The sequence below is a fragment of the Gastrolobium bilobum genome, unplaced genomic scaffold, assembly GCF_033153095.1.
Source record: "Gastrolobium bilobum isolate Gb01-03AN ecotype WA unplaced genomic scaffold, APGP_CSIRO_Gbil_v1 utg44656, whole genome shotgun sequence".
NCBI lineage: Eukaryota > Viridiplantae > Streptophyta > Magnoliopsida > Fabales > Fabaceae > Gastrolobium > Gastrolobium bilobum.
In genome coordinates this window covers 42716-56403 of record NW_026895603.1, presented here as the reverse complement: position 1 = coordinate 56403, position 13688 = coordinate 42716, and the positions used below count along the sequence as shown (strand labels likewise).

At 33.0% G+C, this 13688-nt stretch overlaps 1 protein-coding gene across 1 annotated transcript; it reads right to left on the bottom strand.

The window, feature by feature from the left end:
* Nucleotides 1-11719: 11719 nt before the first annotated feature.
* On the bottom strand, nucleotides 11720-12439 carry LOC133283767 (uncharacterized). The gene has a single exon (XM_061480682.1). The coding sequence runs from the start codon at nucleotides 12437-12439 to the stop codon at nucleotides 11720-11722; it is 720 nt and encodes a 239-aa protein (XP_061336666.1).
* Between the last annotated feature and the right edge of the window lie 1249 nt (nucleotides 12440-13688).

The window sequence follows — 13688 nt, the reverse complement described above, 5'->3', positions numbered from 1 at the left end:
TGTTAGCTGAAACAGGTACCTGGTTTCGATGTCAAAGATTCAAAGTTGTTTCAGACGAGAGTTTCTTTTAAGCTAGCTTCACCAACTGCCTCCTCAGTCATTGGTTGTTAGTGTCACCACATCGGTCAGAGTCCACATTGCTGACGCAGATTCGGTTTTGTGGTTATTTATGTTTTTATCCCTTTATTTTACTTTATTTATTTTCAGGCCCCGGTTTTTACGAAATGTTTGTCGTTGTTTGGCTCGCACCGTCAATATTGCTTAATTTGGACCGTGCGGATAAAGCATACCGCGAAAGAATTGCAGTAAATTTCTGTTTTTGCCTTTTCGGTGTGAAATTGCAAACTAGGACATTTTTTTGACAGTGTGGAAAATATTACCAACCCTTAAGTAAAGCAAATTACGAATTCGAAAATAACACATTCAACGCTTTAAATTCTATTATAATGTTTACGAAAATAATATAATGTACCTTATATATAAAGTGGTATATTTTGTTTACCAAAAAAAAAAAAAGTAGTATATTTTAGTTGAAATAGTATAATGAAGTCAAAGTAAATAAGAAATTCTTGGGCGTACCAAAAAAAAGAAAGAGAGAGAGATTCTAATGAATATATTAACAAAATTAAAAGTAATAAAAAATTAAAATAATTTTTTAAATGACAGATGTTTTAAAACGGAACAAGTGTTATAAATATATCAGCTATCAAGTGAGAACAATTTCATAAATTCTTTTCTCAAGATCTTGAAAAATGGTTAGTAATGATATTTTTCTTTTTGTCTTCTTAAGAGATTTCATACCTATAAGTAATTTATTTATAACTCTATATATAGGTTTCTTTTTTAGTTTTAACAATTCATTATCATTCTCTGTATAGTTTAGAGAAATATTACTTTTCTTTTATATAAGATATCTTTTCTCATGTTCTCTCACTTCGATTTTCGTACCCCATCTTTTTCTTTTTTTTCCTTTTTTTCTTTTTGTAATAGTGGAATTCACATGTTTTCTTTTTACAACATAAGATAACTATCTTATGTTAAATGAGATTAATAAAATTCATAGTTTTATGATTGGAACGTGTTAAGTCAAAATCCAAATATTATGAAGTAATATAATTCAATATAAAATTTTTATAAACTTAAACACCGTAAATATAACAATAATGTTGTATACACAAATAAAGTTATTCGTATACTTTACAATATCTCATCATAATCATTGACCTTTTTTATTTTTCTACATCAAAGGGCTCACGTATACGGTATACCATATGCGAAGTATCTATATACAGAAATATGTCATATCATTTCCGCAAATGTAAAATTTCCGTCAATATAGAAGACAGGAAAAGAAAGTTAAACAATTAAACAAAAAAAACCGCCAAACATAAAGAGAGGAATATAGTGAGGATTTTTTTTATTTTTTATTTTACTATAAAAGTTTTAGTGGAGTTAAACACCGATATCTTACTAGGATTATGGAAGACCCTTAACTACTTTGAGGATAGTGAGAATATTTTTAATGTTACCAAAATAATAAATACAATTACTGAATTATTTTTTTCAATTTTAATAAAGATGCAATGAATTTTTAATATTATAAAAACACTAAAATATTTTCATACATAATGGGCATGGTTGTATTTTATTTTATTTTGATATAAAAGCAAAAGTAAAATAAAAAATTTGCTTTACCATAATTTAGCTTGAGTGTTTGTTTTTGTTATATTATATAAACTTTTTATAAACATATAAAATTATAGTTAATAAAGAAGTTATTCTAAATTTATATTTTTTTAATATTGTTAAAACTTGATGGGATCAGTTGGTCCAACCAGTTGACTCGGAAATCAAACCTCTAACAAGTTCAGTCCAAATACTAAGGGGAGTATATTGGATTAGGATTTTAAAAAAAAAAAAATTAAGATAAAAAATCTTATAGATTTTAAAAGACTATTTAGAATTGGAAGGACTTTAAAGACTTTTTTAAAAATCTTTTTTACAATCAAGATTTCATAAGATTGAATTTTAAAGGATTTTAATAGAATTTATAAGATTTGAAAGGACAATATGAATTTATAAGATTTTAAAAACCCATATAAATTTTTAACAAAAATTCAAAATTACAAGAGTCAATAAAAAAAATAAGAAATGCAATGATATTAATAAAAAAAGTAAAACCTAATATAATTTTCTCAATCAGTAAAACATAATATAATTTTTAACAAACATTCAAAATTACTAAGCAACAACTTTCCACATATCTAAAACTATACTAGTCTTTTACGCATTAGCATCTTCTCGTTCTTGCTCTTGAGTTTGACCAATGGTTGAAAATTAGCTTCTTCATTAACTGGTGACACTGAAAATGAAGATGTCATCCATTGATTCAATTGGAATTCATCTGAACGATATTCTTTGCGAAGAAAGTTGTCTAGTGCTACACATGCTAAGACTTGTGTTTTAAATGGAAATGGAGGTGCTAACTTAAAAATTGTGACTCCTGATTTAAAAATGCCAAATATCCTTTCAATTACATTTCTGAATGATGCATGACGAAAATTGAACAATTCATTTGCATTTTAAGAGTCATTACCATGACATGTAAAATCTTACAAATGATATCGCACACCTTGAAATAGAGCTAAAAATTGGCTTCGATTGGAAAATTTACAATCCACTTTAAAATATTTACCTAATCATATATACAATACATATAAAATAAGTAAGAAAACTGAAAAAAAAATTATTATTTAATAGAGCACATATATTGTTGTCTCCAATTGAGATCAGATACATATACAAATTGAAGACGATGCCATTAAATATGTATGTGTGTCTATATATATATATGGATTTATATTTCTGCAGCTGTTGTACGTGCAACAATCAAATACTTGCCATATATATACTTGAAAGTATTAAATGCGGGGAATCATAATAATAGAAAGGATGAAAGCATTAAATGTGGGAAATCATAAACATACACCTGTCGTTGTTGTACGTAAAGCGGCTGCAAAAGTTATTTGACTATATATATATATATATATATATATATATGGCAAGTATTTGATTACTGCACGTACAGCAGCTGCAGAAATGTAAATCTCTAATCATATATACAATACATATAAAATAAGTATGAAAACTAAAAAAAAAATTATTATTTAATAGAGCACATATATTGTTGTCTCCAATTGAGATCAGATACATATACAAATTGAAGATGATGCTCATTAAATATGTATGTGTGTGTGTGTCTATATACATATATATATATATATATATATATATATATAGGGGTTTATATTTCTGCAGCTGCTGTACGTGCAACAATCAAATACTTGCTATATATATACTTGAAAGCATTAAATGCGGGGAATCATAATTATAGAAAGGATGAAAGCATTAAATGTGGGGAATCATAACCATACACCTGTCGTTGCTGTACGTAAAGCGGCTGCAGAAATTATTTGACTATATATATATATGGCAAGTATTTGATTGCTGCACGTACAGCAGCTGCAGAAATGTAAATCCCTATATTAGATTAGTTGTAAAGGTGGTAAACATTTTTTGTGGTAAGTATGTCCTGCCCCTTTAAATATAAGAAAAAATAATCTTGTGGTATTCAAAAATCCGATAATTTTAATGGATTTTCTATTGATGTGAATTTCGTGAAACTCTTTAGTGGAAAATATAAATAGGATGTCTCTCTTAAAATCTCACCATAATCCCTATAATTTCTTGGGATTTCTCTATTGCAGTGTCTCACAATCTACTCTAGCCTTTTCTCAAAGTCAAGGTATGTTCTTTTTTTACTCTCATATATTTTCTCAGGTTTTGGTATTCCTCCTTCATGATTAATGATGTGCTTCATGATTAATGATGTGCTTCATTATTTTACTTTTTTACCAGAGTTGTATAGAGTTGAGATAAACATGTATATGCTCACGTCTTCAATTTGAAATTGAACTAATAAGCTTACCACATACATTCTTCGTCGACCTTCTTCTTTTGTATATTGTTTGGATTATAATGAGTATAAAATCCTAATATTCTTCGTGTTTGGCATGATACATATTAAAAATCGTAATAATTCGGTGCAAGCACTCTCTCTCTTTATATATATATATATATGGGGCAAGATATATTTACCACAAAAATATTTACCACCTTTACAACCAATCTAGTCACCGTTGATTTCCGCTAATCTAACGGTTATAATTTATGCAGAATTAATAAGTACAACCCATAATTTTCAATAAATTATAACCGTTAGATTGACCGAAATCAACGGTGATTAGATTGGTTGTAAAGGTGGTAAATATTTTTGGTGGTAAATATATCCTACCCCTTATTTAAAATCCTGATTGAATACCATCGGATTTGGACGGACTCTAAAATAATTTTTCAAAATCCTAATTGAACGCCGCATAACTTTTTTTTCAATCTTTTAAAATCCTAATTGAATACCAATGGATTTTTTTGTCCAAAAATAATCCATTTAAATCCTTTAAAATCTTAATCCAATACACCAATGTTTATGGGGAAATTTTAAGAAGACACTGCAATATAGAAATCTCAAGAAATCCTAGGGTTTAGGATGAGATTGTGCAAGAGACATCCTATTTATATTTCTCACAAAAAAATCTCACGAAGTCTCACTAATAGAAAATTCATTAAAATCGTCAGATTTTTGAATACCACAAGATTTTTTTTTTCTTTTGTTAAAATTATGATTGAATGCCAACGGATTTGAATGAACTCTAAAATAATATTTTAAAATCCTAATCGAATACAACGTGACGTTTCTTTTCAATCCTTTAAAATCATAATTGAATACCAATGGATTTTTTTATCAAAAAATAATCCATTATAATTTTTTAAAATCTCAATCCAATATATCTCTAGAAGATTTATCATTGGACCAATTTTATTTGTCGGTTATAATGCTTTTGATTTTATATTTATTATATAATTATATAAATTTAATTTATTAAATTAAATCAGCAACTCAGTGACTGAACCACTGGGTAACCCAATACTCTGATGATCAATCTAACAACCAACCGAATTTTAATATCATTGTCTTTTTCGTCGTATTGTAAATAAATAGAGAGATATATTATTCTTATTACCAAAATTTTTATTATTAATCCACTATTTATCTAATTATTATTGGATTATTATTTTTTCTCTTTTTATAAATTTTTCAGTATTTTCTCTCTTTAATCTAATAGTGACTAGATAGATAATAAATTAATAGTAAATATTTTTATAATAAAAACATCTTTCGTCAAATAAATACTCGTATGATTATTTAATTTTTTTCTGGGTGAAAATAATTCAATTCACCAACTCTGAGAACGACCTGTCGCAGCAGCCATGAGACAAGATGATCCAGAGGCGTCCCACCAAACCCCCGGCTGCTAATTAAGCTAACTTATTTGTGGGGTCCATTAAATATCAAATTCGTGATTTTGCTCTCATTGGTATGCCACGCCATGCTGCTCATTGGATCTCGCAAAATTATAATTCTTCTGTGTATACTTACAATTTGACTTTCATAGGTCTACGAAATACAATAGAAAAAATAGATTTACTTAAATACAAAAAAAATAACATTTCTTATATAACTTATTTTCCTTTAATGCGCCTAAAAGCTATTTTCCAGTTACACTTATTCTCAATCACTAGAAAATAACAAATTTGATATTAAAAAAAAGCATTTATCCTTTTGCACATTATTTTATGTACATTAAAAAGTGCTCAAAAGAATAGGCCAGTTAAATTTCCACTAAAAAAAGTTACTCATTTAATAAAACTTTTTTTTTTTGGATATTTCATTTAATAAAACTTTTGTTGATGCGTCGATTGTCAAATAAGAATTGAGAAATATAAACTAGACATTATAAAGCCTTTAACTAGTAACTCATGAAAATATTAAGGGTAAAAGTAATGCAAACATGTCAAACAAGACAAAAGATGATTTTCTCTTATAAGAGTGGAAGAAATCGCTCTAAATATTATGTATGGTTTAACAAGACCTAATTTAATAGATATTTTTCTAGTAACGTGTGATAGATTGATTCTAGTTTTTTAATCCATATTTATTATGAGTTTGTATTTTTTTGCAGTTACGGCAGATAAGTTATTTATAGGAAGTCTAATACGACATCGTTTTGAGACGAAAATCATGATGTTTTTGTAATTTTAATTTATTTCACGGTTAAATAACCTTTATATTTATAATTTCTTAATATTTCAATACCAAAACGACATCGTTTTGGAAACAAATACAGATAAATTATCTGCATTAACTGCAAAAATATTTTTCCCTATTTTTATATATTAGCATGTAGGGCTTTCTGATACTAAGAAACACTAACAAGAGTGGCAAATGCCAGCGGATATTCTTTGGTGGTTTTTAAAAAACCGCCTGAAATGGACATCTTCCATCGATTTTGTAGGCATCCTAAATGATCGTCGAAAATTCTTGATATTTAACGGCTATTTATGTGGCATAACACCTAAATTGCCTTGTTTGTGTGTCATTCTAAGGCGATAGGCATGGCATTTATTGATAAATGTTGTAGTGTGCAGATATGGTGGCGGTCTGGCGGTTAACCTTAAATCGCCGAAGAATTAAGTCATTTTGAGGAAGTTTGGACAGAATTTTTACCTAAATGTCATAGAATGTTCATATTTCATGGCGGTCACGAGTAAACTGTGGAAAAATGAGAAATCTGCGGCGTTTATTATGATGAACTGTGACGTTTTTTTGCTAATCTACAGCGGTTACTATTTATATTTTACTTAATAATAATTTGTATTTAATTGGTAATACAATGCATTAGCATGCATGTTCCCCACTTATAGTGAAATGAATGATAGAATCATATTATTGACTTTTACAAGTTTTATTCGAGATTTTGAATTGCTAATTTATTGGATATAGGTGAAAAATCTCAATATATGCAAAGTTATTGTTCAGTTTGATTTACCCGAAAACATCCTGCTAATGTAAGTTGGTGTATGTATATACGAAGGGGTGGTAAAGATGTCTTGTAGAGGATGGATTAGAATTTCAAAGCAATTGGCTACTGGAAAGAATAATGGGTGTGTAAGTACACATGAGAAATGTTATGGTTTGCAAGGGAGAATCAGCTCACTACTAGAAAAGTCCAAATTTTTGACGGAAATTTTTGATGGAACATATTCTGATGAAGTTTTCAACGGAAATATATTCTGTCAAAACACTACAGTGCTCAAGGAATCGTAAAATGCCCCCCCGTGACACTAATCCTACCATTTTTATTTGTAGCGATTGGGAGAGTATTGGTTGATCTATAGCTAAAATAATGCAAGTGTTGTTGGGAGGAGGATATTTGAAAAAAGGAAAGGTTTAGAAAGACTTGGAGGAAGAGAACACTTTTATTACTACACAACTCTCTGTTTTTTTTTTGGCTTTTTGGCTTGATGCAAAATGATGGAGGACACACCTATTTATACTAGTGGCACCTCCTTAACCAATGGCTAGGATTATGCCAACACTATTATCATCTAATGGCTACAAATCATTCTCTAGAATTCTCCACAATTTTCCTAGCCTAGATATTTCTATGGTAGTTTCTAGGTTGAACTATTCTAGATATTTTCATGGAGTAATCTAGAGTGGATTACTCTAGAATTTGGGCTAAACTACTCCTAAAGATTATTGTAGAAGTTGGGCCAAATAATAACTAAGCCCAATGGACCAAAAACTAATTAAATCAAGTTTATTTATTTATTCAACACCCCCCCCTTAAACTTGATTTTGTAACTCCAAGCAATTTTCTCATCTTGACAAAGTCTTCATTCTTGAGTGACTTGGTGAAGATATCTGCTGCTTGTTCTTGAGACTTGACATATTTTATATGCACCTCATTTCTTGCAATGCATTCCCTTATAAAGTGATAGCGTGTGTCAATGTGCTTATTTCTATCATGGAAGACTGGATTCTTTGCTAATGCAATGGCAGATTTGTTGTCAACATAAATATTGGTTGGCTCCTCTTGTTGCATATTCAACTCCTTCAGCAAGTTCCTTAGCCAAATGGCGTGGCAAACACACGATGTAGCTGCGACATATTCGGCTTCACATGTAGACAGAGTGACAATAGGTTGTTTCTTTGACATCCATGTGAAAGCAGTATCTCCCATGTAGAACACAAATCCAGGGGTGCTTTTTCTATCATCCATGTCTCCAGCCCAATCGCTATCACTATAACCAACAAGTTTATATTCATTAGAGGATGAGTAAAATAAGCCAAAGTCGATAGTACCTTTAATGTAGCGGAGGATTCTCTTTGCAGCCTTCAAGTGCGTGGTAGTTAGAGTCTCCATGTAACGACTAACGAATCCAACAGCAAAGAGGATGTCAGGTCTGGTGCATGTCAAGTAGCGTAAACTTCCAACTAAGCTTTTGAAGAAAGTAGGATCAACATCTTCTCCTTCACCATACTCGGACAACTTAACTCCACATTCTATTGGAGTGTTGATAGGCTTGCAATCGTCCATCTTGAATTTCTTCAGTATCTCCCTTGCGTAACCTTCTTGAGTGATGAAAAAACCTTCTTCTTTCTGCTTGATTTCAATGCCGAGATAGTATGCCATTTGTCCAATGTCAGTCATCTCAAACTCCTTCTTCATCACTTTCTTAAACTCTTCAAACATCCTTGGATTGTTTCCGGTGAAGACTAGATCATCCACGTACAAGCACACGATCAAAATATCTCCATCTTTGAGCTTGACATAAAGTGCATGCTCGTAAGGGCATTTGATGAAACCATTCTCTTGGTAGTACTCGTCTATTTGACTATTCCAAGCTCTTGGTGCTTGTTTTAGCCCATAAAGTGCCTTCTTCAGCTTCAATACCTTATCTTCATGTCCTTTGACTTCGTACCCTTCAAGTACTCCATTCAAAAATGCTGACTTTACATCCATTTGGTGTATGCTCCACTTGTTTTGAGCTGCCAAAGAAATAATTAGTCTAATAGTTTCTAAGCGAGCAACAGGAGCAAATACCTCATCATAATCGATTCCTGCTCGTTGACTATAGCCTTTTGCCACCAATCGCGCTTTGTATCTTTCAACTTCAACCTTGACATTCCTTTTAGCTTTGTAGACCCACTTCACACCAATCGCCTTGTGCCCTTTTGGAAGTGAGGCTAGCTCCCATGTTTTGTTCTTCTCAATCGCATTGATTTCTTCATCCATAGCATTTCTCCATTTCTTGCTTTGAACGGCTTCTTGAAAACTCATTGGTTCACAATCAGCAAAGAGGCAAAACAAAGCGAGATTATCTTGATTTTCTGTTACCTCATAAAGTTCTTGCAAGCTCTTGAAGCGTGGTGCTCTTTCGCTTGAACTTCCAGATGACAATGGTTATTGTTGTTGACTTCTGATTGGTGAAGTTGGGGGAGTCATGGTCTCTTCTCTTTCTTGCTCTATCCTTGGTTGCTCCATCTCTTCATCTTCCATTAAATTGGGAAGTAAGTTGTAGTTTTCATCATGTAGACCCCAATTCCATTCTTCTTCTTCATTGAATTCCACATCTCGGCTAATGATGGTCTTTTCATTGTTAGGATTGTAAAGTTTATAGCCTTAAGAGTTAGAGTCATACCCTATGAAGATGAGCTTCTCACTTTTGTCATCAAGCTTGGACCTCTTCTCATCATGAATATGTGCATAGGCTATGCTTCCAAACACTCTCAGGTGGGAGATCCCAGGCTTTCTTCCACTCCATGCTTCTTGTGGTATCTTTCCCCACACGCTCCTTGTTGGCGAGCGGTTTAAAAGGTAGACTGCAGTTGCAACAGCTTCAGCCCAGAACTCCTTTGGCATCTTTTTGCTCTTGAGCATGCTCCTCGCCATGTTGAGGATGGTTCTATTCTTCCTTTCAGCTACTCCATTTTGCTGCGGGCTTCTTGGAACGGTTAAAGGCCTTCGGATTCCATTATCATCACAAAATTCTAGGAATTCTTTAGAAGTGAACTCTCCACCTCGATTGGATCTCATTGCTTTGTTCTCGCATCCACTTTCTTTCTCCACACTAGCCTTGAACTTCTTGAAGACCCCAAACACCTCTGATTTTTGCTTTAGGAAATACACCCATGTCTTTCTTGAGAAATCATCTATGAAGAGAAGAAAGTAATTACTCTTACCGAGTGAGCTTGGCTTCAATGGTCCACAAACATTTGTATGTATGAGCTCGAGCTGCTTGTTGGCTCTTGACAAAGACTCCTTTGGAAAGCTCTTTCGACATTGCTTCCCAAGTAGACATCCTTCGCATAGTTGGTCAGTGATACAATCCGGCAAGTGTACCGATCGTTCAAGTACTAAAGTGATAAGTAAGTTATCGTCTCCACAGGGATTGTGAGCGAATATCTTATAAACGTCCTTTCAAGATATAAAACCCAAGTGATTTGAAGAACAATAGAAATTAAAGACAAAGACGTATTTTTGGATTTTAAAAATAAGAGAATGATGCAAAATGATTTGGATAAAAATATGAGAAATATTGTAGCTAGAGCGCACTCACCTTATGATCCCCACTTCTTACTTTGGATTGATTCACAATATTTATTCATATAATTACTCGGATAAATTATTATCTAAAAATATTTATTAGTTAACCCTCAATTCCTTGCAAGGTTAACCCTTTAATCCCCAATTGGAACCCCAATTCCTTGCAATGTTCCTCATGGTATTAAGCAATGAACGCAATAATTTAAGCATCCGCAATTAAATACACATCTATTCCTAGCATGCATACCAATTGTTGTCCTACCCCCTTTCAAGATGAAAACCCCAATATTCCTATCTAGGGTTCTAACCCTCAAACTATTCCCAACTATCAGATTGATCAGTTCTAATAAAGAGAATAGGAAATACGCACAAGGTAGAGACAAAGATAATTATACAAATGAATAAAACTAAATCAATCCATCGTAACAAGGGTTCACATAGGGCTCGTGACCCTAACTACAATAAAAGAGAACTAGCCAAGCATAATCATGGCTAAAACTAATCCAATATTCAAAAGCATAAAATTACAGAGAAAATAGAAGAAGAAGAACTGTAGAAGAATCCTCCTGAGCTCTGCCGTCGGTCTCCTTCTGAAGAAAATCGGTCGGAATCGTCTCCAATGTCTTGGAATGGTGGAGGACCACCCTTTAAATAGGAAACCGGTCAATCAGGTTATAATCTTTAAATTTAATTTCATTAATTTTTCATTTTGATCATAATTCCACAATTCAAGGACAACATTTATGACGCCCACTCTATCAGCTCCAAATCCGCGATCCGGTCATAATTCCTGAATTTATTCTGATCATAATTCCACAATTCAAGGATTGCATTCATGACGCCCGCACGATCAGCGCCAAATTCGTGACTCCACAAATCAAGGACTTTTAACCTAATTTATGTGCAAAGTCTCCTATTTATAAGACTCTTTTTCTTCTTCCAAAAATACCCTCGTGGAATCGCGTCAATAGGCTTTTTATAATTTTGTAATTTTCACTTCTTTTACCTGTAAAAACACAACCAATAGGTGAGAACTATAATTGAAAAGAAAGAATCAATATAATTAGCAAATATGTATTTAAATTGCTCTCTTATGACCCAATTCTTATCAATTTTAACATGGAAAAACCACATTTGCCAGAGGCACATCAGTCAGGTTGACTGATGGAAGGCAATCCTCTCACCATCTCCTTCTTGTATAGTAACTCAAGACCATCAAAGTTGAGGTGTCCGAATCGTAGATGCCACAGCCAAGATGCATTCTTGTAGCAGGCTTTGAGAAACTTTGCAATGTCCTGTTGAATGTTCAACAGAAACATTCTATTTCTTGACATAGGTACCTTAGCAATCAAGTTATTTTGATTATCTCTTAAAGAAAGAGTATTATTTCTCAAGTGAACATCAAACCCTTTCTGTAAGAGTTGCCCTAGACTCAAAATATTATTCTTCATGTTGGGCACATAGTACACATTAGAAATGAATTCATGCCTCCCGTCTTTTAATCGGATAAGAATCTTACATTTGCCTTTCACTGGTGTCTTTGATTCATCTTCAAATGAGATATTTCCATTCACCGATTCGTCAAGTTTCACGAACATGTTTCTTTTTCCACATATGTGATTGCTTGCCCCCGAGTCTAGATACCATGTATTCTCATGTTCTCCTACATTGTTGTTGCGTACCATCAACAGAGTGCCATCTTCTTGACTTTTCTCTTCCACATAGTTTGCCTTCTCCTCAATCCTCCTTGTAGGGGCTCTACATTCAGAAGCATAATGGTCGAACCTTTGACAGTTGTAGCACTTGATTTGTGATTTGTCATGCCTTGGTTGGAAGCCACCAGCTTTCTCCTCGATCTTTATGGGCATAGTTGTTGTTGAAGCCTATACTTTCACGTCCACGACCTCTTCCTCGATCACGATATCTTCCTCGTCCTCTTGTGTTGCCAAAGTCTTCTTCCTTTCCTTTGAAGTTGAGTTGTGTCTTGAGTAATTGTTCACCAACCCCTTGCTTTTTCTTTCGCTTCTCCTCATATGCTTGTAAGGAGCCCAAGAGTTGCTCTATTGTCATAGCTTCCAAATCTTTTGTTTCTTCTATGATAGTGACAATATGATCGAATTTCGAATCTAAAGATCGCAAAATTTTCTCCATAATTTTTACATCATCTATCTTTTCACCATTTCTTTTTAATTGATTAGTCACCGTCAAGACTCTAGAAAAATAATCGGAGATACTTTCGGCATCTTTCATGTGTAAAGTTTCAAACTCACTTCTTAGAGTTTGAAGATGTACCTTCTTGACCGGCTCAGCACCCTTGTAAGAGGTTTGTAGCTTCTCCCATGCTTCCTTTGCGGTGGCTGCCTCCGAAATCTTCTCAAAGGCATCTTCATCCAATCCTTGATAGATGAGATAGAGAGCTTTCTTGTCTCTCTTACTTGAATCCTTCAAGCTATCCCTTTGAGTTTAGGATAGAGTGACTCCTTCTTTTGGCTCATCGTAGCCTTTTTCTACCACTTCCCACACATCTTGTGATCCAAGGAGGGCCTTCATCTTGATGCTCCAATTATCATAGTTGTTCTTGGTGAGCAAAGGGACTTGGAAAGGAACCATGTTGCTACTTGCCATTTCTCTAGAAAGGATCTTAAGGCTCTTGATACCACTTTGTTGGGAGGAGGATATTTGAGAAAAGGAAATGTTTAGGAAGACTTGGAGGAAGAGAACACTTTTATTACTACACAACTCTCTTTGTTTTTTTTTGGCTTTTTGGCTTGATGCAAAATGATGGAGGACACACCTATTTATACTAGTGGCACCTCCTTAACCAATGGCTAGGATTATGCCAACACTATTCTCATCTAATGGCTACAAATCATTCTCTAGAATTCTCCACAATTTTCCTAGCCTAGATATTTCTATGGTAGTTTCTAGGTTGAACTATTCTAGATATTTTCATGGAGTAATCTAGAGTGGATTACTCTAGAATTTGGGCTAAACTACTCCTAAAGATTATTCTAGAAGTTGGGCCAAATAATAACTAAGCCCAATGGACCAAAAACTAATTAAATCAAGTTTATTTATTTATTCAACAAGTGTGTGATAATCATGGGTGGTGTAGTG